This window comes from Phoca vitulina, unplaced genomic scaffold (genome assembly GCF_004348235.1).
Source record: "Phoca vitulina isolate PV1807 unplaced genomic scaffold, GSC_HSeal_1.0 scaffold115, whole genome shotgun sequence".
NCBI lineage: Eukaryota > Metazoa > Chordata > Mammalia > Carnivora > Phocidae > Phoca > Phoca vitulina.
In genome coordinates, this window is record NW_022589818.1 from 429,566 (window position 1) to 457,494 (window position 27,929).

General features: G+C 59.4%; 1 protein-coding gene across 1 annotated transcript in view; it reads left to right on the forward strand.

The window, feature by feature from the left end:
• The first annotated feature begins 1,094 nt into the window (after positions 1-1,094).
• Positions 1,095-27,929, forward strand: part of IQGAP3 (IQ motif containing GTPase activating protein 3) — a 34,203-nt gene continuing 7,368 nt past the window's right edge. The window contains exons 1-26 of the mRNA XM_032398332.1: positions 1,095-1,163; positions 3,235-3,322; positions 7,435-7,591; positions 8,228-8,305; positions 9,497-9,573; positions 10,480-10,547; positions 10,636-10,749; positions 10,962-11,140; positions 11,530-11,608; positions 12,132-12,295; positions 12,681-12,768; positions 14,562-14,725; positions 16,079-16,236; positions 17,467-17,582; positions 17,682-17,845; positions 19,354-19,444; positions 20,248-20,415; positions 20,502-20,641; positions 20,722-20,892; positions 23,513-23,596; positions 23,750-23,821; positions 23,921-23,990; positions 25,299-25,507; positions 26,098-26,250; positions 26,472-26,635; positions 26,959-27,183. Coding sequence (XP_032254223.1) covers positions 1,127-1,163; positions 3,235-3,322; positions 7,435-7,591; positions 8,228-8,305; positions 9,497-9,573; positions 10,480-10,547; positions 10,636-10,749; positions 10,962-11,140; positions 11,530-11,608; positions 12,132-12,295; positions 12,681-12,768; positions 14,562-14,725; positions 16,079-16,236; positions 17,467-17,582; positions 17,682-17,845; positions 19,354-19,444; positions 20,248-20,415; positions 20,502-20,641; positions 20,722-20,892; positions 23,513-23,596; positions 23,750-23,821; positions 23,921-23,990; positions 25,299-25,507; positions 26,098-26,250; positions 26,472-26,635; positions 26,959-27,183 — 3,278 coding nt within the window. The 5' untranslated portion in view covers positions 1,095-1,126. The remainder of the gene's footprint in view (positions 1,164-3,234; positions 3,323-7,434; positions 7,592-8,227; positions 8,306-9,496; positions 9,574-10,479; positions 10,548-10,635; positions 10,750-10,961; positions 11,141-11,529; positions 11,609-12,131; positions 12,296-12,680; positions 12,769-14,561; positions 14,726-16,078; positions 16,237-17,466; positions 17,583-17,681; positions 17,846-19,353; positions 19,445-20,247; positions 20,416-20,501; positions 20,642-20,721; positions 20,893-23,512; positions 23,597-23,749; positions 23,822-23,920; positions 23,991-25,298; positions 25,508-26,097; positions 26,251-26,471; positions 26,636-26,958; positions 27,184-27,929) is intronic.

Sequence of the window (27,929 nt, forward strand, 5' to 3'; positions counted from 1 at the left end):
CTGCTTTGCCGCTTGACTGGGGCATTGGTGGGTGGGAGGGAGGGCAAAAGGAGAAATACCGGATGGGGGAGGCCTATTAGATAATATAGCAAAAAAAATTTTAGGGCAGGTGTCATCACGTTTTTACTAGTTCAGACCTGACTGTCTTTCGCCTGTGCTGCTACTGCTGCTCCGTTGGTCTCTGCCCCAGCCTCACCCTGCTCCAAGCCCCTGCTGCAAAAGGAGTCCTCCTAACATACAAACCTGCCCTTGACCTATGTGGAACGTGCCCTTGGGCTTGTGGCTGCTCCTCAGCCCGCTGCCGCCGCTGCCCGTGCCCCTCCAGGCTCTCTTCCCGCCTCTCCCTGACTGAGCCCTGTCTGTCTGTGTAACTGCACTGATTTTCATTTCCTGAACTCCCTCCTTGCTCTCACATGTGCTCTTTCGCTGACCGAAATGCCTCTCCTTCAGGCTGAATTCTTGCTCCCTCTCCAACCCAGATCAGCTGTCACCTCCACTAGGAAGTCTTCCTGCCCTTCACTGCCCTTAACCTCATTGCAGCAGTGACCTCATCCCTCTGAATATGGCTGACCTCCAATGTATTTGACTTTATGTCTGTCATTCATTCCAGAACAGCAGGCTTTAGGGCATTAATTATGCTGACTTTTTTATTTTTATTTTTTCAGTAATCTCTACACCCAACGTGGGGCTCGAACCTACAACCCCCAGATCAAGAGTAACATGCTCTCCCGACTGACCCAGCCAGGGGCCCCTAATTATGCGGATTTCTCTCCGCATCCGCACCATCTAGTTCGGTGCAAGGTGGCCTGCAAGCTAGCAGGAGCCGAGAAGGCTACGGGAGGCGGAGCGGCGTTCGTGGGAACACTAGGGGGAAACGATGGCGGCAAGGGCAGCCGAGGAGCCCTAGAGGAACAGGACCGCTGGGCGGGGAGCGGAAGGCTGCTCCCACTGCCCCCGAGGGCCTCCTCCTCCGCACCTGGCGGCGCTCCTGCCGTGGCGCCTGCGCTGCCTGGAACTACAAATCCCAGCGGCCCCCGCGGCTCGGGCCGGAAGTGCTGTCCGGCTGCGGCGACGGTGAGGGCGGCGGCCCGGCGGCGGGAGATTCAAACCTGGAAGGAGGAGGAACATGGAGCGGCGGAGAGCGGGCGCGGGCCCCGCGCTGTGTGAGTGCAGAGGGGGCCGAGGAGGGCGGCGGGCCTGCGCCCCGCGGGGAGGGAGCCCCGGTCGGGTCTCCGGCGGGCTCGGGTGGAACCGGGAGCGGCGAGACGCCCCCCGACTCCGCCGCGCTTCAGAGCTTCCAGAGCTTTCTCCCTCGTCCCCAGATTCTGGGGCTGGGCGAATGTGGGTGGGCTGGGTGGCCCCATGAGAAGGCAGCAGTTACGGACGGCAGGCACGCTTGCCAGGCGCCTCCAGGGACGGGACGCCCGGGAGCTTGGCTTTCGATGCCGCGTTGAGGCCGCGTCTCCAGCCGTCGTGGGAATTGGCCGCGAAGCTTGTTTCCGCGGCTTCAGCCCCAGCGGGCCGAGGCCCGTGTCTGCATTGTAACGAGCGCCGTGGCTTCTTCCCGCGCCCCAGGTCATCGTGCAGGGGGGGCGCGGACCGCGCTTGCAAAAGCACTGCTTTAGAAAGAGACTGGGGTCCGGGATCGGCGGCAGACAGGCTGCTGCCGACCTGCTGCACGAAGGGCACAGGCTCCTTCCCGCCCTTCCCCTTCCTCGCCGGTCGGGTTCGAAACACCAAGTCCGTGTCCTCGCCTCTGTGGAAGGAAAGCTAGTTCCAGACCTGAGAAGCACAGGAGGCTCGTGTGTGTGCGTGTGTGTGTGCGTGTGTGTGTGTGCGTGTGTGTGTGCGTGTGTGTGTGTGTGTGCGTGTGTGTGTGTGTGTACAAAGCCCTGCCCGCCTCGCACAGCCTCAGCTCATAACTCTGAGGTGATGTCATTCGCTTACTGGTTTATTTTCCGTGCTTAGCAACCAGCGCTTGTTCCTTGTACACACCCTTATGGGAACTGATGGGTTTTCTGCAGTTGGCTGGAGCTTTCGGATCTGAACGTGGACGGGGTGTGTGTGTGTGTGTGTGTGTGTGTGTGAACTTGCTTCACTGCCGATTCCAGTAAGCCCTGCCCCTCGTCCAAATCATGTTGCAGGATATGCAATATAAGGACATAAGATGAAGAGTAGGATTAACATGAAGTGTTGGGTCGAAGACAGACTTGTCTCTCTTCAGCCCCTTATGTTTACTTCTTGTGTGTGTATGTGTACAACTTTCTCTCTCCCTGTCTGATTTTGTATTGTTTTCTCTAAGGAGACTCGAAAGGTGGGGGACAGTGAAAGGGGAGGAGAAAAGGAGGCTGAGGCTAAGGCGGAATATGTGTGCTGTCTCATCTAACGGATTTGGGGATCAGAGGACTGTCTGTATTTTATTTAGCTTGGAGATTATTTTCCTGCTCAGGTGACTTATACCAAAACGGAGAGTAAAGATATCTTTGTGATCTTTTAAGATTCTCTGTCCTTCCACTTAATCCCAAGTGAGTGCCCTTTTCCACATGGTTCCCTTTGTTGAACTACCTTTCCCCCTTCCCACCTGTTCATTCTTTAAGATCCTCCTCATGGGTAGAACCCTTTGTTTCGTCTGCTGCTTGCATCATCTGTGATTATAATCAAACCTGTCACTTTAGGAATTGGAATTTTTCCCTTATATGTTTTTCTTTTCTAATGCTAATCTGTATTTCTTGAGGGTAAGGATCCACTAGCCCAGGGCCTGACAGATAGAAGGTAGTGCATGAATGAATGGTTGTTGAATGATGAGTCCCAGTTGGTCCTGTTAGCCTAGCCTCTGGGAGGGGTCCAGGTCTTGGAGAACTCAGGGGCTGTTAGGGATAAAATAAGGGGCTACGTTCCCAGCCGTGGAGGAGTCTGGACATCTGTGCTGGGAGCCCTGAGGGAAGGACTTGAAATAGATGGGAAGGAGGGGTCAGGAGATGGCTGGAGGGAAAGAGGAGGGAGCGCCTCTGACACAGGGGAGCCCCCTGTTAAGGGGTGCCGACCAGGGCAGCTTTATGGGATGTAGGCCGGAGATTGGAGCCAGGGGTGTCAGGAAGGGGGGGACGGATGTACGAGAGGTGCTTCAGGTCTCTGGGCAGAGTTGCCCAAGAAAGTCTGCTGAGAAGAAGCTTCGGTGCCATGGCCCTTTGTCTAACGCTCCTCTCCTCGACCTTGTCCCCCTTCACTCCTCAGATGAGCGCCTCACAGCTGAGGAGATGGATGAGCAGAGGCGGCAGACTGTTGCCTATCAGTACCTGTGTCGGCTGGAGGAAGCCAAGCGGTGAGCGGGGGGCCTGCCCCTTCTGGTCCCCCCCTTCTGCTTTCCCACCCTGCCCACCCCAGGCACCTGCCCCCTTGCTGATACAGAAGGAGAGGAGTCCGTTCTTTTTTTGTTTTTTTTTTTAAGACTTTATTTTGTTAGAACAGTTTCAGGTTCAGCAACAAGAGGAAGATAGAGATTTCCCAGGTACCCCCAGCCCTCACTGTCAACATCCGTAAGCGTGGCACATTTGTTACAACTGATGAACTCACCTGGACACGTAGTCTCCCCAAGTCTGTGGTTGACCTTAGGGATCACTCTTGGTGGTGTACATTCTATGGGTTTGGACAAATGGTGAATGATATGTATCCACCATTATAGTATCTTAGAGTAATTTCACTGCCCTAAAAATCCTCTATGCTCTGCCTCTTTGTCCCCCATCCCACCCCTTGGCAGCCACTCCTCTCTTCTGTCTCCATAGTTTCTCCACAGTTGGAATCATACGGTACGAGCCTTTGCAGACCGGCTTCTTTCACTTAGTCGTGTGCATTTGAAGTTCCTCCATGTCTTCTCAGGGCTCGACAGCTCATTTCTTTTTAGCGCTGAAGGATTTTCCATTGTCTGGATGTACCGCAGTTTATTAATCTGTCACCTACTGAAGGACATCTCGGTTGCTTCCAAGTTTTGGCGGTTATGAATGAAGCTACTGTAAATATCTGTGTGCAGGTTTTTGTGTGGACATGTGTTTTAACTCCTTTGGGTAATTAGCAAGGAGCATGATTGCTGCATCGTACGGCAGGAATATGTTTAGTTTTGTAAGAAATCACTAAACTGGGGCACCTGGGTGGCTCAGTCATTGGGCGTCTGCCTTCGGCTCAGGTCATGGTCCCAGAGTCCTGGGATTGAGCCCCGCATCGGGCTCCCTGCTCGGCGGGAAGCCTGCTTCTCCCTCTCCCACTCTCCCTGCTTGTGTTCCTGCTCTCTCTCTCTTTGTCAAATAAATAAATAAAATCTTAAAAAAAAAAAAGAAAGAAGTCACTAAACTTCTTCCAAAGTGGCTGCAGCATCTCGCATTCCCAGGAGCTGTGACCGAGAACTCCTGTTCCTGCACGTCCTTGTCAGCATCCAGTGTTGTCAGGGGTCCAGATTTCAGTCATTCTAACAGGTGTGCCGTGGAACCTCATTGCGTTCATTTGCACTTCCCTGATGACATATAGTGGGGAGCATCTTTCCAGATGCTTAGTTCCCATCTGTGCATCTTCTTTGGCAAGGTGTCTGTGGCCCATATTTTAGTCAGTTGTTTGTTCTTTTTTTGTTGAGTTTTGAGTTGTGTGTGTGTGTGTGTCTGTTTTAGTAATCTCTGCGCCCAACGTGGGGCTCAAACTCATGACCCCGAGATCAAGAGTTGCATGACCTCACTGACTGAGCCAGCCAGGCACCCCATTCTTTGTGTATTTCAGATACTCGTCTTTTACCAGATGTATGTTTTGCAAATATTTTCTCCCAGAGTGTGTCTTGTCTTCTCATTCTCTTTTCTAGAACAGAAGTTTTTCATTTCATTTATTTATTTTTAAGATTTTATTTATTTACTTGAGAGAGAGCAAGAGAGCACATGAGCAGGGTGGGCAAGGGGCAGAGGGAGAAGCAGACTCCCCACTGAGCAGGGAGCCCGATGCGGGGCTCGATCCCGGGACTCCGGGATCATGACCTGAGCCCAAGGCAGACACTTAACGACTGAGCCACCCAGGCTCCCCACGAAGGCAGAGACTTAACCAACTGAGCCACCCAGGCGCCCCAGAAATTTTTCATTTTAATTAAGTCCAGCTTATCACTTATTTCTGTCAGTGATCGTGTCTTTGGTGTTGTGTCTCAAATGTCATTGCCCGGGGTGGGCAGGGAGTCATTGCCAGCGGCACCCAGCTGGCTCAGTCAGTAGGGCGTGCAACTCTTGATCTTGGGGTTATGAGTTCAAGCCCCAAGTTGAGCAGAGAGATTACTAAAAAAAAAATAGACTTTAAATTAAAAAATAAAAAGTCATCACCGCACTGAAGGTCACCTAGGTTTTCCCCTGTGTTCTAGGAGTTTTATAGTTTGGCATTTTACCTTTAAGTTGATCCATTTTGAGTTGATTTCTGTGAAGGGTGTAAAGTCTACGTCTAGATTTATTTCTTTTGCATGTGGACGTCTAGTTGTTCAGCGCCATTTGTTGAAGAGACGCTCTCTGCTCCATTGGATTGTTCTGCTCCTTCGTCAAAGATCAGTTGACCGTTGTTCTGTGGGTCTGTTTCTCTTCATTCTGTTCCACTGGTCTAACTTTCACTGAAAGCACACTCTTGATTACTGTGGCTAAGGTGGGCGGTGTCAGTCCTCCAACTTTGTTCTCTGCCTGCAGTATGGTGTTGGCCATTCTGGATCTTTTGGCTCTCCATACAAACCTTCGATTCAGTATCTTGATATCTGCAAAATGGGAGTCTGCTTGGGATTGCACTGAATCCATAGACCCTTCCCGCCCACGAGTGTGGGGTATCTTTCCACTTAGTTTGGTTTTCCTTTGCTCTTACTCATCAGGGTTTCATAGTTTTCCTCAGAGATCTTGTACGTATTTTGTTGGATTTGTATCTAAGTATTTCATTTTGGGGTGCTAACGGAAACCGTATTGTGTTTTTAATTCCAAATCCCACTTGTTCACTGCAGTGCATAGGACAGTGACTGACTTTTGTGTGTTAACCTTGTGTCCCACAGCCTTGTGTGAGGTTTTGTGTTGCCTTCTTTCAGATTTTCCACCTAGACGGTCATGCCGTCTGTGAGCAAAGACAGCACCACATCCTTCTATCCCCCTATATTCTTAAGCGCCTGTCTCTAAACATATGGACGTCTGCTCACGTAATAACCACAGCACCATCCTAATACCCAGAGAAGTTATTTGTTAATCCTTGGAAGATCAACACCTGGCCATTTTCAAATTTTCCTGATTGTCTGGAAAAATAATCTGTTTTTCAGTTGGCTTATTCAAATAAGGATCTAACAAAGCTCACATATTACATTTGGTTGTTGTGTCTCTTAAATCTTCTTTAATCCAGAATAGCCCCACCTCCCCGTTGCAGTTCTTTATGTCACCGACTTGGTGAAGAAACCAGCTTGTCTGCTGTGTAGATGCCTTCCGTTCTGGGTTTGTTTGCTTCCTTGTGTCCGCCGGCTTGCTCCTCTGTACCCTGTGTTTCCGCCTCTAAGGCAGCATAAAATGCTTCATTCTTTCCTTGTAATCCATAGTATATTTTTAACGGTCTCCAGAAAAGCAGGCAGCGTGGGGAGACAGGACAGCAGGTGTGTGTGGCTGGAAAGGCATAGAGCGAGGTGTGACCGGCTGTCTCTGAAGATGGAGGCTTTCCTGTAGGCGTCCATGCGGGGACAAGTTTGGAGGCCCTGTGCCCCCCGGGCCACCATCAGTAACAGTATGCTTCACGTGTTCCCCCCCCCCCCCCGGCGTGCTCACACTTGTCAGCTCACGCACCCCCTGTGCGGCCCCGGCAGCTGCCCCCTGAGGCGGGGAGTGCGGCCGCGCTCTCTTCAGTTCGCAGGTTACACAGTGAGGCTCCGAGAGGTGTTGGGGGGCAGATGGTGTGCAAAGCTGCTCTTCCGATTCCAAGGGCCCTGGCCTTTCTGTCCCTTTGTGCTGCTCCCTCCCATCAACCCCGGGGGTTCCCCACGACCCCCGTCGTCATCAGAGCTGGGCTCTGAGCTGTGTAGACGTGACCTTCAGGCCTGGGTTCTCAGAAAACACGCAGTGAGAGCAGTGAGCGGTGGGGTGTGACAGTCATGCTGACCACACTGAGAGACGGCCTAGCATGCAACGGGTAAGGGCCTCCCCGTGGATCACAGGCTCAGGATCTGTCAGGGAAGATTTCCAGGGGTGAGCAGGGGCTGAGGACTGGCCATTCCAGTGCTGCGGCGGCTTGGGGTCAGGTGGTAGCAGCCAGACCGCGGGCAGAAGGGGAGCCGGGAGTGGGGGCAGGGACAGTGACAGGGACAGCTCCCTGACCGAAGCTGCAGCGTCCCCACAGGAGGCCCCTCTGTCGGGGTGGGGGCAGGTGCCGGAGTGGGTGGCAGGCGCTGTCCTGCTCTTGTGTTTTCAGCTGGATGGAGGCCTGCCTGAAGGAGGAGCTTCCTTCCCCGGTGCAGCTGGAGGAGAGCCTCCGGAATGGAGTGCTGCTGGCCAAGCTGGGCCACTGCTTTGCGCCCGCCGTGGTTCCCTTGAAGAAGATCTATGATGTGGAGCAGCTGCGGTACCAGGTGGGGAAGGGCGGTCTCTACCTTCCAGCCGCTTGCTCTCAAACTCCCCCTTCTCCTCAAGGCTGTGGCAGTAGGGTGACCGTATAATTTACTGTCCAGACCTGGACACGGTTGAGGATGAAAGGGGACCCTATCAATCACGGCACGGGGCCAACAGGAGTGGCTGGGGTCCCTGGCCGGACACTGCGTGCGGGCTTTAGCAGCAAGGGACTCTTGCTAGGTGGGCCCTGAGATGCCCCAGGTAGGAGACTTCTAAGCAAGTTGACACTCAGAGGCTTGTGGGCTTTGCCACCATAACGGTACTCCCGGGCCCACTGCCCATTCCCTGCACCATGGCCAGCCCGGTCCAGCCCTTGTCTCCTTCCCGCCTCACCTCCGGACTCCCCTTTCCTCGGAACCCTTCCTGGGTTGTTAATTCCACATCTGTGCCTTCCTTCCTAAATGTCCTGCCAGCTCAGCCATTCCTGGCGGTTTCCATCTGTCCTGGGGGGCCAGGGGACGGAATATGAGAAACCAATAGGCCAGGGTCCTCTGGCTCCCTCTGCCCTCAGGCCTCCAAGCTGTGGTCTGGGCTCTGCCCACAGGGAACCCTGAGAACCATAGAAATAGATTCTCGTCTCTTCCCTTCCCTTTCAGGCAACCGGCTTGCACTTCCGGCACACGGACAACATCAACTTTTGGCTGTCTGCAATAGCCCACGTCGGCCTGCCTTCGGTAACACTGGGCCTCAGGATCGGGGTTCATCTTTGCTCTGCACCAGCCCCCAGTCCCCGCATGCATGCTTTGTCTCCCTGGGACCCTTCAGCCCTCACCGTCCTGCGTCTCCTGAACAAACTTAATCAGAGGGTTTTGGTGGCGCTGCTGGTCTCTCAACCATGCCGCTTGGCGCTGCCCCTCCTGTGGGTGGGGGGCAAGTGGAGGGAGATGGAGGCTCCCTCACCCAAGCTGCAGCGTCCCCATTAGTGAGCGAGACCCCTGTGTGGCCCCGGAGATGGGCTCGCGTTAGCCGCTCCTTCCCGCCAGTTTCAGGGCGCGAAGCAGGGGCACGCAGGCCACGTCCCCCGGGGTGGACTCGGAAGCCTGGGCCCCGGAGCCCTGCTGGACACGTCCTGCATGTCACCTGGCTCTTTGGACCTTACATGTTTCTTCACTGTAAAAGGGGCATGGTGATCCACGGACGGTTTGTCGGGAGGACCGGATGATCTGCACGGTTCCCTCTGCGAATTGTAGAGAACCGGCCGCTTTAGGGCACACTAGGACTCTACAGTGTGTCTCTTCCGGGGAACTGAGAGAGGAGGCGGCAGTAAAGAAAGGCTTGGTGGGAGGCAGGGGCAACAGAGGCGTCTGTCCTCAGTGAGGCGGGAACCCCGTGACGTCTCCTAGGAATCTGAGGTAGCCAAGAGGTTCTGAGGTTAGACCTCACTAGTCACCAGGGGGCACGGCCATGCCTCCGAGGGCCCCCGCTGCTCAGAGGCCTCTAGCTTGGAGGCAGGGATGAGTGCGCTGCCCCCTTTGTGGTCCCGGATAGCATGTGCCTCGTTGGGCCTCCGTGGGAGCATGGCCATCTGTCCGGCGAGAGTCCAAGGCGAGGGGCCCAGGCTCGCTGTGTCTCTAGGATGGACGGGGGGCCTCTTTCTCCCGGAGGGTACAGCCAGTAACCTCGACCGCCCTGCCTGTGTGTTTGGCTGGGCTTTGGCTCAGTATGTGGCCCCAGGGCCTTTCTTTAACACTGAGGGTGTGGGTGCAGTGCCGGCTGTAAATGGCTGGGGAGACTGACCGAGAAGCCCCAGGCAACAGAGGGGCCCACGGCCCACCCAGGTGGGAGAGGAACACCGTGCCTCAGCCCCCCTCTATGGCTGGTGCTGCGACTTTCCAACGGCAGTGACCTGCTGGCTTCCCCTCCAGACCTTCTTCCCGGAGACCACAGACATCTACGACAAGAAGAACATGCCCCGGGTGATCTACTGCATCCACGCGCTCAGGTGAGAGACCCCAAACTTTTGTCCTCCAGTTTCCTCTCGGTGGAGGCAACCAACAGTTGGCAACAGATGTTGGAGCAGGAAGGAGGGCGGGTAGGCCACAAGGAGCACTTCTTAGGAGAGGGAGACTTTAGATTTTTATAGTTGTGTCTAGATTCATGTGTGTGTTTTTAAAGATTTTATTTGAAAGAGAGAGAGCGTATGCACGCGCAGGTGGGAGGGGCAGAGGGAGAGGGAGAAGCGGACTCCCTGCTGAGCAGGAACGCCCCCGCCCACCGCCAACTGGGGACTCGATCCCAGGACCCTGAGATCACGACCTGAGCTGAGGGCAGACGCTTCACCAATGGAGCCGCCCAGGCGCCCCTCATGTGCCTTTATGGACACGTGTGTGTGTGTGTGGGACTCATGGGGGTGAAGAAAAGGGCAGCAGGGAAGGGTCTTCCACTTGTGACTGGGCACAGAGGAATCAGAACAGACCCCATCAAGAGTGTCGCGTGCAAGTCACGTAGTAGGAGTGGTGACGGCTGTCTGGTTCTACCCACGGCCAGCCATTAGCAACCAGTGGCTAAATCTTAAAGTGACCAAACTGTCCCTGTGTCTGCCACGTCACCTCCTCCTGACTTCGTTTCCCACGTCCCTGTGCCTGGTCCTGCAGGTCTCTGCTTACGACGCCCCATCTCTGAACAGCTGCTACGGCCGTGCGCCCTTCTCCGGGGGTCCTGGTCACCTGACCTCTTGAGCATCCTGTCTCTCCTATAGCACTTTTCTCAGGCTCAGTTCCAATAATGCCACTCCCTGTGGATCGGGGGGCCTTGGTCCCCACGTCCAGGTCCCTGTGGCATCTCGTGCAGACCCATGCGTCCAGCGCGTCCACATAAATAAGCCCCAATGCCTTCCCTTCTTTTCCAGTCTCTTCCTCTTCCGGCTGGGACTGGCCCCTCAGATACATGATCTGTATGGGAAAGTGAAATTCTCAGGTGAGCCCAGCTCGTGCCCCTGCCGCTTGTGTGGGCTGGGTCTCGGGGGCTCTGGCCCTGAGGAAAGGTGCGTGTGGTATTGTTGCAGCCGAGGAACTCAGCAACATGGCCTCTGAGCTGGCCAAATACGGCCTCCAGCTGCCTGCCTTCAGCAAGCTCGGGGGCATTCTGGCCAATGAGCTGTCGCTGGACGAGGCTGCAGGTAGGGGCTGGGCTCTGCCTGCGGGGGTGGGCTCAGTGAGAACGGGAGGACTCTGGGCCTCAGATGGATTCTGGGTGCCTCTCATCAATAGGCAGGGCTGCCAGGCCTCCTGGGTGGGAAAAGGGAATGACATCAGAGAGGCTGCGGCTGGCCGTGCTGCAGCGGTCTGGGGTTTGTCTGGCCTCCTGACCTTGTTTTTGCACCCCTCCCAGTCCACGCAGCTGTCCTTGCCATCAACGAGGCCGTGGAACGAGGGGTGGTCGAGGACACCCTGGCTGCCTTGCAGAATCCCAGTGCCCTGCTGGTGAATCTTCGAGAGCCTCTGGCGGCCATCTACCAGGAGCTACTGGCCCAGGCCAAGGCGGAGAAGGCCGCCAGTGCCCAGACCCGCGTAAGGAGGAGACTAGGGCGCTGAGCGCTGGGTGGCCCGGAAGACCTGCAGCGGACGGGACTCCTGTGTGTCCTGTCCCACGCCCCAGAGTTGCTGAGGGAAAGTGTCGCTTGTGGGTTCTTGTAGAGAAAGAGGAAAGCACCGGGGAGAATAATGAGGATTCAGAGGAGAAGGCAGGAGGGGGTTCTGGGGCCTGGATGTTCGGGGTGGGCTGAGATGGGGACGTAGGACTGGATGAGACCAACAGGAGATGCCAAAGGCAGGCCTGGAGCCCTGGGTTCCCCAGAATCCTGGCCAGACTGCCCGGCTGGGGCAGAGTGGGGGGTGGGGTGGGGGGAGAAGAGACAAACAGGGAGGAGCCCATGTCCCAGGCCTCGCTCTCGGTGCAGGATGGTGGAGAGAGCCGGGACGTGTACGATAGCTTCCTGACTCAGGCTGAGATCCAAGGCAACATCAACCACGTCAACGGTGAGAGAAGTGGGCCATGAGGTCTTGGGGTGCTCTCGGGGTGAGCCCCCATATCGGGCAGTTTGGGGGTGGCTCTCGCTTGGGCCAGCCCTCATGTCTCAGGGAAAGATCCAAGTCAAGAAGCAGCACATGCTGGGCTGTATGGCCGTCCATGTCTAGAGAGGCGGCCCCGTTGAGAGCGTTTCTGTTTGGATGGAGATCCACGGGGAGCGCAGAGGCAAGAACAGACCTTCCAGCTCTTGGGGCCAGGGGCAGCCAGACTGGGTCCTTCTTGAGAGGGAGGTGTGAGGAATGGATGGGGGAGGGGTGGGGGTGGGAGGGGCTGCTGGAAGGCTCAGGATGGAGGAGGCATCGGCCTGTTTGGGGCAGGACGTCCTGAGGGTCTGGGACGGTGCTGTGGGAAGGCTGTGAAGATCCTGCTGAGGGTTTGGGGCTGGGGCAGGGTGGGGGAGCTCTGGGCCGGTGGGAAGAATAGGGCTGGGCTTTCACATGTTGTCCACTCTGGAGTCTTGGTCTTTTGCAGTCCATGGGGCTCTAGAAGTTGTTGATGATGCGCTAGAAAGACAGAGCCCTGGCGCCCTGCTGGAGGCCCTTCTGGACCCTGTGCTGGCCCTGCGAGGGGTCCGGAGGGACTTTGCTGACTGGTACTTGGAGCAGCTGAGCTCAGACAGAGAACAGAAAGCCCAGGTCAGGCTCCAGTACTGCCCCCTGCTCGGGGGGTTGGGGGCTGGGGCAGGCCTCTGCCTGGGCAGCACCTCCGGCGCCCGCTGGTGTTCAGCAGTGCCAACTACATGTGCGAATGATTACATCACCCCAAAGCCTAATGGCGTAGACTGCGGGGGGAGCCAGGGGCAGCCTGACGGGCGGTGACAGACTCCCCTGTTGCCGGAGCGGGGCCTCAGCGCGGCAGTCTCGTCCTCTCCCTGACGCGGCGTCTCTGTTGTCCGGGTAGTTGTGTCAGTGCTTGCTGGGTGAGAAGGAGGCAGAGGCTCGAGGGCGGGGTAGTCAGGGGGTGCTGGGAGCCGGTTCACGGCCCGGGGCTCCGCTCGGCTTCACCCCTTCCCCTCCCCAGGAGCTGGGCCTGCTGGATCTTCTGGAAAAGGAGGAGGTCCAGGCCGGTGTGGCTGTAGCCAATGTGAAGGGTGATCAGGAACAAGCCAGTAAGTCTCCCCTGAGGCCTGGCCGGCCGTCACTGCCGCCTCTGGCCCTGGGCGGGCTTCCGCGTAGGGCCGTGTGGACCGCTGCCGGTGGGAGCCTCTCCCCCTCCCTGCCCGGCCCAGGCCGCCTGGAGGCACAGGACAGCGAGCTTCATGAAGGCCGTCGGGTCGAGACGGTCCATCCCGCGGGGCTGGCTCTGGGGCAGGTGGCTCTCTGCAGGGCACTTCCCCTGCGTGTGGCCACTTTCAACCTGCTTGAGGACTTTGGCTTCTCCAGTGTAGTGATTTTCCAGATGAGAGAGAAACGCACGATCCCACTCAGTTCCCCTTAAAAACACTGTGTGCAGATATAATTCTTTATTGGAGGAGCGTGTTGGTGACCGTGTCCCTCCCGGGGGTCAGCCCGCCCACGGCAGGAGCGAGACGAGGCTGAGCGTGGGGCTGGAGCCCGTGGCCGCCAGGCCTGTCACAGCCGCGGGCGCTTCCTGCTGGCCTGGCCGCTTGCGGTCGTCGGCTCTCCCATTGCCGGTGCACAGGCCTGCTGTTCACGTCTTTGTGGAGCGTCTGCAGGCCTTCCTGGGCTCCTCCATCCATGCTTCAGCCTAGACTTCAGTCCCATCCACTCAGCCAGGCAGATGAGACCTGCGCTTCTCCCTTCCCTTCTCTGCCCAGACGGGCTGCTCTTCCCCAGCCGCCCAGCCTGCCCCACCGCTGGGCCTCTGGTTGTCTGGGTTTCGTTTCTGCACACTGTCACCCATGGAGGGCGGGCGACAGCGTCCAGCACGGCCTCCACTGCTTCCGTGCTCCCCCGACGGCTGGAGCTCTGGGGGACGGAAGACAGCGCTGACATGGGGTGACTGGTCTTCATATCCTCATTTCTCCCCGTAGATCCACCTTCTTGACGCCAGGGCCCAGATCTGGCATTTTCCAAGCCCTGGTGTTCGAGACCCCACTGATGCCCCATGGCCCCTTCAAGCTTACTCCTGCTCTTTATGGCCCAACGGTTCCACTTTGGGGCTGGTTGCTTGTCCCTTTGTGCTGTTGGCAAGATTTGGCCCCTGGAGCCCCTGACTGACCCTTCTCAGCTGCGCTCCACAGTCCTGCCAGTCTTGTCCCCTCCATCAGGCGGCCACTCTGACCTGCCATGCTGCTCCATCTCTGGGCCTGACAGGTTGCTTCTTCCAGCACCTTGTAAAGCCACCTAGCACCTCTTCCTCCTAAACACTTAGAAACTTCTTTTGAACCTAGCAGAAGGCAGAACAGTTGTGCTTTTTTTTTTTTTTTTTAAGATTTATTTATTTGAGGGGCACCTGGGTGGCTCAGTCGTTAAGCGGCTGCCTTCAGCTCAGGTCATGATCCCAGGGTCCTGGGATCGAGCCCCGCATCGGCTCCTTGCTCCGCGGGAAGCCTGCTTCTCCCTCTCCCTCTGCCTGCTTGTGTTCCCTCTCTCGCTGTGTCTCTCTCTGTCAAATAAATACAATCTTTTAAAAAAAAGAAAAACTATGGTCTTAAAGAAAAAAAGATTTGTTTATTTGAGAGAGAGCATGCGGGGTGTGGGGGAGGGGCAGAGGGAGAGAGTCCCAAGCAGACCCCCTGCAGAGCACGGACCCAGGGCTCCATCTCAGGACCCTGAGATCACGACCTGAGCTGAAACCCAGAGTCAGACGCTCAAGTGACTGGGCCACCCACGCACCCCAAGGCAGAACAATTTTGAAGAGCAGCTGCCAATTTAGCCAGGAGAGTGGGACGGGCCCTGGGTGCCCAGCCTGTGCAGCCCTCTCCCTCCTCCCCTGCAGTGCTCCAGGCCGTGTGCAGGATCAACAGAGCCATCCGGAGCGGGGTGGCCGCTGCTACCGTGAAGGCCCTGGCGTGCCCCGAGGCCCGGCTGCCTGCAGTGTACCCCCACGCCCCGGCTGCGTACCAGCACGAGCTGACGGTGCTCCAGCAGCAGCGGGGAGGGGTGAGCCCAGGCCACACCCCCAGTGCGAGCACCCTCGGCGGGACTGGGGAGGGACGTGGGCCGCCGTCCTTGCCGTCCTTAGCAGGTCCTCGGCGCTAGCGCTCCTGCAAGGGTAGACCCTTCAAGAGGTAAAGCCTAGCCAGCAGACACTGCTCTACACACTCATTTAATCATCATTTAATGTTCCCTGCGAGAACATTATCGGGTAAGTAAGATTTCCGTTTTAGAGACAAGGAGAGTGAGATGCACAGGCGCACACGGCTCCCAATAGCTGTAGCCAGCCGTGCTGGGAGCGAACGCAGAAGCACGGAAGCCCGTGCCGCTCACCGCTCTGTGTGTCCCCCCCCGCCCTGTGTCCAGACAGCGGGGCGGCCCTCCTGGGAGCTGGAATACACCCGAGGTCCAGATAGTCACAGGCAGGGAGAAGGGGATGATGTCAGGGTTGGAGGACTTCAGACTAGGAAATGGAGGGAGCAGAGCTGGGAGTAAGTCTGGGAAGGCTTCCTGGAAGAGAGGAGCCCCGTGCAGAATCAGACCCACGGCAGGAATTTTAGAGCATGACCCTGGTCCTGGCCCTGAGGAAGGGCGCGGTCTCCACATGGGCGGCTGCCGTCTGGGACGCGTGCTGGGAGGTAACTTCCAGCTCTGTGCCTCCTTGCCCTGTGACCTGTGACCTCCGGCAAGTGAGTGACTGGTCTGCCCCTCAGTTCATGAAGCGGGAGCAGTTAATGTATTTAGCACATGGGCTCGTTGTGAGGATTAGAGTCACCGCACGCATTAGCCGTGAGCCTGGCGCGTAAGCCCCGCTGCGGGGGTTCTCCTTGCCAGGATCCTGTCTGTGGGGGACCGGACGGTGCTCCGGACATGCGGAGCAGCTCACGCTGGGGTTTGGAAAGGAGGAGAAGCCTGGGCCACCGAGTGGGGCCAGGGCCTCGGGAGTGTGGTGCGGCACAGAGGGGCCTCTTTGTCCTCCTCTCTGTCCCCCGGGGCCTTGCACACTTCCTGGTGCGTGCTAGGAACCAGCAAGGAGCCCACGGGGCTCACTGGTCGTGTGTGGGCCCTGGAACCCAGTGTGGGTTTAACTTCCATGACTGTGAGCTCACCTGGGAAAGGGGAATCTTAATGGCACTTCCCTCCCCGGCCCGTTAGGAAGACGAGTGATACTGTGTGTGAGGCGCTTACCCACTGAGCACGCGGGGAGCGCTCTCGGGTATCAGGTACGGTTAGCCAGTGAGTGAAGGAGGCCGCTGGGGCTTGGGTTAGAGACCGGGATGCAGGGGCGCCTTGAGGGCAGGGTGGCGTGGCCCCAAGCCAGTTGCCAGCCCCGTGGGAATTGGCGCTCCCCTGTTGCAGGAGCTCAGCCACGAGGAGCTCTTTGTCGCTGTGGAGATGCTGTCGGCCGTGGTCCTGATCAACCAGGCCCTGGAGGCCGGGGACGTCGGCGGCTTCTGGAGCAGTCTGGTGAACCCCGCCACGGGCCTGGCCCAGGTAGAAGGAGAGAACGCTCAGCGGTGAGGAAGGTTTAACCCCGTGTCCAGAGGGAGGGCGGTGGAGGCAAGACTCGGTTCTGCGTGGAGACCCGCCTTCGGCGCTGCCCTGCGCTGGGCCCGGCCCCTCTCTGGGTCTGTTAGCAACTCCTTGGCCCGTCCCGTGCCTCGTCCTGGGAGCGGGGCTCAGTCATCCCCCCTTCCTGCATGTTCTGCGCTTCCTAGAGGATCCTTGGGTGCCAGATACTGTCCCGGGGGCTGGGGAACAGAGTGAACAAAACCAAGTTCCTGCTCTCCTCCAACCGACTTGCTAGTGGAGGGGGACAGACAGAAGCCAACACGGCAGGACTAGAAGGGAGGACGCCATGGCCCAAACCAGCCCGGGCCAAGGGGGTGAACGGTGGGGATGTGCTGGGGGTTAGGGAAGGCCCTGTTGGTAAGGGGGCTTTGGGAGAGACCTCAGGGCCTCTGTGATTGCCGGGGGGCGTGCGGGGCACAGGCTCGGAGCCGGACGGGTGCTGGGCGTGGCAGGGTGGAGCAGCAGAGACCACGCTGTGGCCTTGGCTTTCCCTGTGAGCGAGAAGGAAGCCAGGGGCGGGGGGGGCTTCAGCGCGGAGGGGCGGTCCGGGCTGCGTTTGCCAGGCTCACTGGCTGCTCAGCGAGGACGGGCTCCCAGGTTGGCCGGACAAGCAGGCAGCCTCCGGGCCGGTGTGAGGGACACTGGGCCGAGGGCGGGGGCCGTGGAGGTGGCGAGGGGGAGTCTGGTTTGGGATCTGACGGGATCTGGTTGTGTGTGGATATGGGCTGTGAGAGAGAGTGTGGTCGGATTTGACGCCAAGATCTTTGTCCTCAGAGGTTGGAGTGAATGTTGGCCGAAGTGGGCAGGACTGGGAGACATAGGCTGAACAGGGGTTCAGCTCAGGTCGGGTTTGGGGCGCTCCTCAGGCATTCACGGGGAGGCATGAGGGGGCAGCTGGTCTTCATGAGTGGGCTGCAGGTGTACTCTGGGGAGTCATTAGGATATGGCGTCTCGAGCCAGGAGGTTGGGATAGGGGTTTGCAGCCTGAGCGGTGGGAGGCTCGGGCGTGTAGACGTCAGGGAGGAGACCAGCACAGGGGCTTTGAAAGAACGACCCACAGGGTGCGAAGAGCACCAGGAGCATGTGTGAGCGGGAGGCCGAGCAGTGTTCAGAAGTGCCCTCACTCCCGGCTGACGATGCCCCTGCTGCTCACCCACTGCTCCCCCTGCTGCTAGTTACTTTGATGCTCTGGTGGAGCTGCGACGTGCGCTGGACGGGGCCGTCTTGAGCTGGAACGACCTGCAGGCCACCGTGCACCAGGTCAACGGCCAGGTGCAGGAGGAGACCGACCGTGAGTGGAGTCCAGGGCAGGGGGAAGCAGCTGGGCCTGCGCAGCCCATCCCTTACCGTAAGTCTGCGCCCAGTGCCCACCTAGATCTCTCTTTCCCAGAGGTCCTCGCGGTCAGCCTCATCAACGAGGCTCTGGACCAGGGCAGCCCCGAGAAGACCCTGTCTGCCCTCCTGCTTCCCTCGGCCGGCCTGGACGACGTCAGCCTTCCTGTCGCCCCTCGGTACCATCTCCTCCTCGTGGCGGCCAAGAAGCAGAAGGCCCAGGTGAGGTCTGAGTGAGCTGGGTTGGTCCCTGAAGCAGGAAGAGCATCCCCTGTGGGTAGAGCTGTGCCCAGGATGCACCCTGGGAGAGCCCAGTCTGATGACACAGTCCCTTCTGGGGGTGGAGGGCAGGAGGGGCCGTGGGGGAAGGTGGCCATTGGGCTGGGCCCTGCCCCGAGCTCCCGTTGCCAGCGTGCAGAGAATGGCGGGGCCTTGTGGGTGGCAAGAGCACAGGCCTGGTGGCCAGGCAACCAGGCTGGACTTCCGCGCTGACACTTAATGACCACATGACCTCCAGCAAATCCCTAATGTCTCTGAGTTCTGCTTGTTCATCCGTAAAATACTGTGCATCCTGGTCCTCCGTACCTTCCAGAAGGGGGGAATCACCCGCGTCGGAGAGCATGGTGGGGTTCTGTGTGGTGCCGAGCAGTTGGGGGCTAGGCCTGCGGGCCTGGCTGCTTGGGTTTGCGTCCTGGCGGCCAGCCCTGCATACGTCTCACACCGTTCACTCCCCTGCAAGCGTTTGCCGATAAGGACCTTCTCTCCAGGTCAGGGCTGTTGGGAACAGGCTGGCGGCAGTTCTTGCTCACACGGACTGGGCTCTTCTCTGCCGAGCGGTGTTTGTGTGCTGGGCAAATGTGGGTTCTGAAGAAAGTGCTTCACTTTTATTTTTATTTTTTTTTAAGATTTTATTTATTTATTTGAAAGAGAGGGAGAGAGCCTGAGCAGGGGCAGAGGGAGAAGCAGACTCCCTGCTGAGGAAGGATCCCGATGCAGGACTCGATCCCAGGACCCTGGGATCATGACCTGAGCTGAAGGCAGACGCTTAATGACTGAGCCACCCAGGCGCCCCAAGAAAGTCTTTTAGAATGCTGCCTGGAACATAGTGTTCGAGCAAATGTCTATTTAGAAACTTCCCTCTGCTAATGAGGAGCATCGGGAGGGAGCAGAGTCTGGGGTTGGGGTTGGGTGAGGCATGGGAGTGGGGGCCCTGCCTGACCATGTGGCCGAGTGAGCCTGTGGTCGCGTATAAGCCAGGCGCTGCCTCGTGCGGTAGGAGCGTCTAGAGCAGGAGTGGACAGGACAGGGTGGAGGTCGGGGTCAAGGTCGGCCTGAGAGGGTGTGCATGGGGGCGCAGGGGAATGGGAAGCAGGGGCAGGAAGGGGGAGCCTCCAGTGTGGGCGTTCCCTGGCTGTGGCTTGGGCACAGGGGCAGGGAAGTGAGCTGCTCGGAAGGTGGAGGATATTGAGGGCTTCCAAGGGTTCTGGGAGTGCTGCGCCCCAGCCGAGCTGATGCTTGGCCAGCCTGAAAGCAGGCCGGGAAAGAACCTTCTGAGCCGGCAGGTGCCCCGGGAAGCGACAAGGCCACACCTGCACGTGGCAGGTGGAAGGAGCAGGCATGGCTGTCCCTGGGGCTCCCGCAGCCTGCCTGTACTTTGGTTCTCGTGCAGCCGAGCCTGGGGCCTGGGGCGGCTGGCCCGGGCTCTCATCATTCCCATCTCGACTTCCTAGGCGACGGGGGACCCCGGAGCCGTGCTCTGGCTAGAAGAGATCCGCCAGGAGGTGGCTAGAGCCAACCAGGACACAGACGCTGCGCAGAGAAGTACATGGGCCTGGGGGCCCCGCAGGAGTCCAGGGGAGGGCTGGGGGAGGGGTGTGGGCTCCACACTCAGCCCCTCTCCCTTTCAACCTCTGTGGGGAGGTGGGCCAGAACCAGAGCAGGGCCTCACCGCTTGGCCTGGACGCTAGGTCTCCTAGCTGCAGCTGGGCAGGGAAGTCTCAGGGGCTGAGAGCCCACAGTCCACGCCTTCCGGGTGCTCGCCCCGAAGCGTGAGCACGGGAAATCAGGCGGTGGCCAAAGGTCCACCCCATCCTGTGCTGGTACCTGGAGTTCGGGGTCCCGCTGTCAGCTCCGGTCGTGGGGGGCAGGAAAGACTGGCTTTGAGGACAAGTGGGCAGGACCAGTGCAGACACCGGCGTTCTGTGGTGCTAGTAGCGTCTGGGGTTCCTCTGTCCGTTTGTCTGTCTGAGTGACATGAAGGCAGGTGTCGCACTTCTTGGATTTTATTCTCTTCTGAAAAAACTGCCTTGAGGTTCTCTGCCTGCATTCTGCCTTTGAGCTTCTGTACAAGAGGCCTGAGGCTGTCCTTTGACCCAGCCCCAGCCAGCCCCATGCTGCCTCCAGGAAGCCTTCCTCGACTGCTGCCCTTTCCTCCAGGCACAGCTGCATGCTGCTGTGTTCATCTGGGTCTGCACCCATGCTCGGATGTGCCCTGTCCCTTCCCATCAGATGGGGGGGTTGTGTCCCCCTTTTTTGAATCCCTCCCCCATGGACAGGACAGGGCCCAGGGGAGGGACTTGGGGAATGGGTGAGGACCAACCACTCCCTCCCGATGCCCCTGTCAGTGGCTCTCGGTGTGGCCGCCATCAATCAGGCCATCAGGGAGGGCAAGGCAGCCCAGACGGAGCGGGTGTTACGGAACCCCACCGTGGCCCTCCGAGGGGTGGTGCCCAACTGTGCTGACAGCTACCAGCGGGTCCTGGAAGACGCCGTGGCAGAGAAGCAGCACCCAGGTAACGGCCCCGGCCTCACCCTCTGCGCCTCCGCCGGCCCCCGCCGCCGCCTCCGAGCCTTCTCTCCTCACTCGGCTTCTGCTCAGGAGACACCGCGCTCTGGGTCCGACACGACATGAAGGACGGCTCAGCCTACTACTTGCACCTGCAGACCTTCCAGGGGACCTGGGAGCGGCCCGCTGGCTGCCGCCTGAATACGTCCCACCTGACTCGGGGGGAGATCCAGGTTGGCAGGGGCCCTGCGGCGGAGGGGGCGGGGGACGGGCCCCCACCCACCAGGTGCCACAGGCTCTCTCCTGCCTGCAGTCGGCCGTCACCAGGGTCACTGCCGCCCACGACCGCCAACAGCTCTGGAAGGCCAACATCAGCCTCGTCATCCAGCTCCAGGCCCGCCTGCGCGGCTTCCTGGTCCGGCAGGCGTTTGCGGAACGCTCCCGCTTCCTGAGGACCTGGCTGCCGGCGGTCATCAAGATCCAGGTGGCGGGCTCTGGCCTTCGAAGTCGTCGGGGCCGGGCTTATCTGAGCTTCAGGGCTTCCTTCCTGCTTGCTTTTTGCTGAGTGGAGGGGGATGACCTGGCCTCAGCAGTAGGGGTTCGGAGCGTGCTGTCTAGAGCCTGGACTGCCTGGCTTTGGGGCCCAGCTCCGGCACAGGCAGCCGTGTGACCTCGACAGGTTTCCCCCACCTGCAGAATGGGCGTGCGGACGGTGTAGCAGCTCCGTGTAGGGTTGTCGTGCGGGCCTCTGAACCGTGCCTGGCTGGCAGGCGCTTACTGTCACCTTCGCTGTCCCCAGAGCAAGAGTCCTTTGTCGCCCCCCTGTGGGGAGGTGGGAGTGACACTTAGTAAGCCGAGGACGGGCTCCAGGTACGAGGACCTCCCGAGCTGGGTAAACAGGACAGGGTGGACCAGCCCGAGGCGACGCGCTCCCTCTTCTCTCCCTCTGGCCCTGTGGCTGGTCCAGTGTGGCCGCGGGTGGAACCCACGAGTAACTGGGAAGATGGGCTTCGGGCCCGCCCGCTTTACAAGCCAGGAAAGATGGGAGCTGAGTGAACAGACCCCAGGTAGATGTGACCTGAAGGCCGCGCGGACGTATGCGCAGCGCAAAGGTTCTTTATTGACTAAACGTCTGCAAGGATGCCCCCTGGGCCGGGCAAGGGCAGGAGACCGATGGGACACATGAGTGACCACAGCTCCCGCAGCAGGACCTGGAGCACAGCTGACGTTAGATGCTGTGATGGCGGGGACACGAGGGCAGCCCCAAGAGCCCGGGGGTGGGAGGACGCTGCGCGGGCGGGCGTGTAGCCCTCAGGGACGAGCCAGCGGGCACAGGGTAGTGATTGGGGGCTGAGGCTTTAGAGTCAGAGGCTGGAGTTTGCCCCCTCGTCCTCTCGCTTCTGGGTCATACGACTTTGAGCACCTCTCCTAAGCCTGCTCCAACACCATTTCTTATTCACAGCGACAGTCCTCACCTCACGTGTGGATTGTGCGGGCTCAGCGGGAAAGTACACGGGGCGCTGAGTGCAGTGAGCCCTCCGTGGGTGGCAGCCATTAGAACGTGTTAAGTTGTAGGGCACTGGTCCCAGGACTCAGTACAGAACCTTGGTAATTAGCATTTAGTGGTCTGATCATGGAGATGCCTCCCTCCTGAGCTTGGACTGGAATTTCACACGGAAACTAAAGAGCTGAAATGCCACAGCGGGAGAGGGCGCGGGGTCAGAGGGCACGTGTGCCACCAGCCCTGGGGCTGTGCGGGCTCTGACCTGGGTCCTGGCAGAGGCCCGGAGCCTCGGGGAAGTAGGAGTCAGAAGTGGGGCTCCCGGAAGCTCTGAGCCTGGCTGAGCCGCACATCAGGTCCTGACTTCTGACCGGTCCAGACTGGGAGGCCTCTTCTCTAAGGGGGAAGAGCTGAGAGGGGTCCCCTGAGAGGGACAGCCGCGCCTGGGCAAGGAGAGGAAGCAGTGCTAAGGAAACGCTCGGGTGGGGGCGGGGGGGCTCCCTGGCCTCCAGGCTCTAGGTGGACAGCTGCCATCCCAGGCCACGCTGCCTCTTACATCCTGTCCCAACAGAGCGACGGGGTCAGCCATGGGGTGGAATGCGGCCAGCAGAGCGGCTTTAGGAAGGGCTGGGAGGACTGTTGGATGAATGGGGACGCTCTGAACACGCCAGTCTGCTGCAGTGTCCGAGGTGGAGGACCGTGCAGGGCCTGAGTGCCCAGGAGATGTTTCACGTGGGCCTGAAAAGACAGGAGGGATTGCAGGGGTCAGGGGCATAAACAAGGGCCCGGGGCCAGAGCGTCACCACGCACATTTAGAAGGAAGTGCAACGTCTGAAGAGGCTGGAGTCACTAAGAAGGAAGGGACCACCGGAGAGTCGCATGGGGTCAGGTGGTTGAGAACTTCGGGAAGCTCTGGGGCTGAGAGATGTAGCCCAGGTGGTTCTTGAGGAAAACTGATCTCACAGGAGCTTGCTGTGAAAGGGGAGAGGCCCCTAAGGGGGAGGGGAGCCGCCAGGTTTGTGTTTTAGAGACCGGAGTGGGTGTGGTTTACAGAGGAGCCGGTCATCCCAGCCCCTGAGGGCAGACCAGCGGGGCGGGGCGCCGTGGGGGGCAGGCTGGCGGGGGCGGGGTGCTGGCGAGGCAAGCAGCGTGAGCTAGGGGAGCCTCCGCGGCCTGCGGCCCACACGGCCTCAGTAGAGGTGGGCTGCGAGGTTCTGTGCCTGCCCACGCCTTCCGTCCGAGCCCCTGTGCCTCCTCAGACTGCACATGAGTGCATCTGGGGGGACCCGGTGCGTGCCCTGAAGTCAGCGTAGACTCGTTAATGTCTTTACAGCTTGGGTCTTACAGTTGAGTTCCGTGACGGTGCGTGGGGTGGATTGCACGTGTGTGTGTGTGTGTGTGTGTGTGCTTGCACGCGCGTGTGTGGGACCAGGGAGGGTGCTGCAGAGTGTGCTTGGCTGGCGCGGTCTCTCCGTGAGGGTAGCCATACTCTGAGAGCGGGGCTGGTTTCCCCTCCCCCTCCCCTGCCCCGCGCCCCCCGGGATGGCCTCTCTGGCCGGCGGGGGCCAGCGGAGGTCGCCCCCTCTCCTGTCCTGACACACAGGCTCACTGGCGGGGTTACAGGCGGCGGAAGGCGTACCGGGAGCGGCTGCGGTATTTCAGAGCAAACTCGGATGCTGTGATCAAGGTAGCTGCCGCTGCTGCGGGGAGGGGGGAGGCTCCTGTCTCCTGAGGGGCCTCCGAGCCGATCGTTAGTCCTCTCGCCGCCTCTGGAGATGGCTGGCCCGGGTCCGAGGGCCGGTGCCCGAGCGTGCAGCTCAGAGGCAGCGTGTGTCCTCAGATCCAGGCCTGGGCCCGGATGTGGGCAGCTCGGAGGCGATACCGGAGGCGTCTGGGATACTTCCAGAAGAATGTGAGTGCATCCTGCTGCCCCGTCCCCATGCCCAGCCTTCGCCCAGGAGAACCAGGCGAGGGCAGCCAGTAAGCCTTTCCCCACCTGCGTTCACGGCAGGTTAAGTCCATTGTGAAGATCCAGGCATTTTTCCGCGCCCAGAAGGCCCGGGATGACTACAGGATGTTAGGTACGCTGCTGGGCCCCTCTCTTCGCTGTGAGTAAACTGCCCATTCTCCCTCCTCTGTCTGCGGGCGCATGGCTTTCGATAGTCAACAGAGCAGAGGTCATGCCACTCCATGGCTTACAATTGGGCTTTGGAGAAGTTGTCTGTCCTTCTTGAGCTCCTTCCTCGTCAACAGCTGATGCCCCAACCTTGAGCAAGCCTCTGGACCCGGGGTGCATGTGGGAGTGAGGACATGCGCTCTGCCTCTGGGGATCCCTCAGGTTGGAGGGAGAGACAGGAATTTCCCTGGAGTCGGGCAGGTCTAGATATCCCTCCCGGGGCCGCACAGCAGGAAAGGAGAAGGTACGAGACGTCTGTACAAACGTCGTCGAATGAGGGCTGTAGCCACGGCCCCCGCCCACCCCAGAAACAGCCTGGCCACGGGGAAGGCTCCCCTCGGCAGGTGCTTGCCGTCCCGGGCTTCAGTGATCTCCCCATTGCTGCCACCACAGCAGACAGGGAAGGGTCTTCTCCCCCTAGAGTCCACGCCTTCTTGCACTTTGCCTTCTTGTGTGGCCCGGAGCTCCCCCAGCTCCGTCCCTCCGTGGGCCCGCATGCGTGAAGCCTTACACGGTGCTGGGACCTCAGTGGCAGCAGCAAATGGCACTCCCTTGTCCTGTCCCTCGGTCCCCTTTGTGGGGTGCGCATCTAAAGCCTCACACAGGTCCTGGGCTGCTCTCGGCTCCTGTTCTTAAAGACCAGAAGCCCAGCCTTGGAGGTCCTCCTCTTTGTGAGGTGGACCCAGGGTCCATTTCCAAGTTGGCCTCCAGCCCTTGGGTTCTGTAAGATGTGGGCCTTTTCCCTTCTGGGCCTGAGGCGACACTTATGGGCTTCAAGTAGAATGCACGGCGCCGGCTACATGTCCTTAACCACTCTGAGCCTGTCCTGCCCATGGGGTGCCGCCAGTCCCTCTCTGACTGTGGGCACTCAGCCCATCTGAGGAGCACATTGGAGTAGGGGTTTGTCAGAGGGAGCTAGGGCTCTGACCTGGGGCTGGGAGGTCTCTGGCGTGGGCCCTGGTTGGGGGCGAGCAAGGGGTGGACCCCTCATCCATCATAGCTGGCTATCACCTAGGGAGCTTGGGGACAGGACTGGCTTAAGGCATTCCACTGCCCCCTTGGCACAAGCAGAACCAGTTAGAAAAGTGCTGGGCGTTGGGGACCTGTTGGCCTCAAGTAGGATGGGGACCAAGGGCTAGTAACAGGCAGGGGGCTGGCGAGAAAGCCTCTGGGAGGGCACCGCCAGTCCTGACGCCTGTCCCCTTCCCGCCAGTCCACGCACCCCATCCCCCTCTCCGCGTGGTATGCAGATTTGCCCACCTCTTGAATCAAAGCCAGGAGGACTTCCTGGCTGAAGCCGAGCTGCTGAAGCTCCAGGAGGAGGTGGTCCGGAAGATCCGGTCCAATCAGCAGCTGCAGCAGGACCTCAACCTCATGGACATCAAGATCGGCCTGCTGGTAAAAAACCGGATCACCCTGCAGGTGAGGGGCCAGCCCCTCCCACGTCCAGCCGCTCCCGGGGACTCGCTCCAGCAGTCCCTGCCCTTCCGGTGATTGGTGGGGGCCGGTGACCGGGCGGACGGAGCCTTGCTGTGAAATGAGAGCGCCTGCCTCTGCTTCTTCGTCATGGATGTGGGCTGCCCGTGTGATCTCGAGGTCTGTTTCCTCCTTGGGAAGCAGGGAGAGTCTGAGTGCGCACCTTGCCAGGCCAGCGTAGAGGTAGACACGAAGCTCCTCCGACAGTGAATGGGCAGGCAGACGTGCAGCGATGGGGAGGAGTGAGAGCTCCAGCTCAAGACAGAGTAGCAAAAACCCACAGACACGACGTCAGGGCCTGGAGACCCGGTTCTCTGTGGGGACTCCCCCTGTGAGAGCGGAGGAGCCAGACCGAGTGTCAGGGTGGCTGGGGTGGGGGGCCCTCCGCGTCCCAGAACTGTTGATCTCTCGCTCGTGCTGTGAATGCCTTGAACGGCAGAAAGTCCCGGCTCTTCGAGGTGCCGATGCTGACCGTCCGCTCCGCTCTGTGCTGGCCCGCCCTCCCCCCACTCCCTCCCCACCCCCTGCCCCTGCAGGAGGTGGTCTCCCACTGCAAGAAGCTGACCAAGAAGAATAAGGAGCACCTGGCGGGCATGATGGTTCTGGACAAGCAGAAGGGACTGAAGTCGCTGAGCAAAGAGAAAAGGCAGAAGCTAGAAGCTTACCAACACCTCTTCTACCTGCTCCAGGTGAGGAGAGGACCCCACCATCCCTGAAGGGTCTGGGGCCTCGAGGCCTTTCTCTCCATGTACGGTGCCCTTTCCCAACCCAAATGCCTTGACCCCAGAGACAGAGACAGTGCCCTCCTGTTTGTCCTCCGAGGAAGCTCCTGGCAGGAGAGCCTTTCTTTGTCCGATCGCTAGTCCTCCAGGCACCTCGTAAGCCACTCCCGTTCCCCCGCTGCTTGCAGACACAACCCATCTACCTGGCCAAGCTGATCTTTCACATGCCGCAGAACAAAACCACCAAGTTCGTGGAGTCCGTGATTTTCAGCCTGTACAATTATGCCTCCAACCGCCGCGAGGCCTACCTGCTGCTGCAGCTATTCAAGACCACGCTCCAGGAGGAGATCAGGTAGGCTCCGCACGTGCAGAGGGACGCCCGGGCTGCCGCTGCGGGCTCCTTCGCCCGGTGAGAATTTGCGGAGGTTGGCGGGGAGAAATGGAATCAGAAGACCTCTTTTCTCAGCCTCCCGAGGCCCGGAGGACCTCTCCAAGGACAGTATGGAGGGGGGCCGGGGCGGAAGGTTAGCGCACAGGCCGAGATCCAGCTGTTGGGACCTGCCTTCAGAGGAGGCATCCAGAGTGGGCTTTGAAGAGCCAAAATCTCAAGAAGGAAACAGCTATTTGTCCTACCCAGAGGCAGGAGACCAGCTTCCGTGACCTCTTGAACCGTAGGTCAAAGTTGGAGAGGCCCCAGGACATGGTGACCGGCAACCCCACGGTGGTGAGGCTGGTGGTGAGGTTCTACCGGAACGGGCGGGGCCAGAGTGCCCTGCGGGAGATCCTGGGCAGAGTCATCCAGGATGTGCTGGAGGACCGGACGCTGAGCATCCACACGGACCCCGTTCACCTGTACAAGAGCTGGGTCAACCAGCGCGAGGCCCAGACCGGACAGCGCAGGTGAGCATCGGCAGGGAGAGCTCCCTGGGCCGGCTCGCTCGGGGGCCTCCCCGGGGCAGCGGATCAGTGAGCGTGCTGACGGATCAGTGAGCGTGCTGACGGATCAGTGAGCGTGCTGACGGATCAGTGAGCGTGCTGACGGATGCACGGTGTTGGCCGGCCGCCCTATTGGATGAAATAAAGTAGCCTTTTCGAGCCCCCTCTGGTAATTTACATGGAGCTGGTGTGCTTCACACAAAATGAACACAGATGAGTATGCAAATGTGTTTAATTGCCATGTCCTGCTTGCAAATGCTACGTCCAATTGGCCAGGAGTTGGGACCTGGACTCCTTATTGACAGGGGATAGCTGAACGTTCAGATTCCCAGATAAGCAGACCAGTAAGGCAGCGGCGGCTGGGTTGGGCCTGTAGACACGGGGCGTTGCTCAGGTGCGTGCGTCCCTAGGCAGCAGGGCCGCCGAGGAGCAGCCCGTGCTGGGGGCTTCTCCTGTGCCATATGGGCTCATAGGTCGTCTTCCCGATTGCCCCAACTGCCAAAGACTAGATGCAGGGTAGCCGTGGCCTCCAGCTCCCCTGAGGAGTCCTCTACACACTGCGGCTTGTCCATCTGTCCTGCACTCGCCCACCCGCCGTGGGCCCTGCAACTCTTTCTTCTTCACCTTCCACCCATGTTGCTCCATTCCTTCGGAGACCTTTCTCTTGGTCTGGCCTGGTCCCCTTGAGCACACTGGGCTGCCCTTAGTGG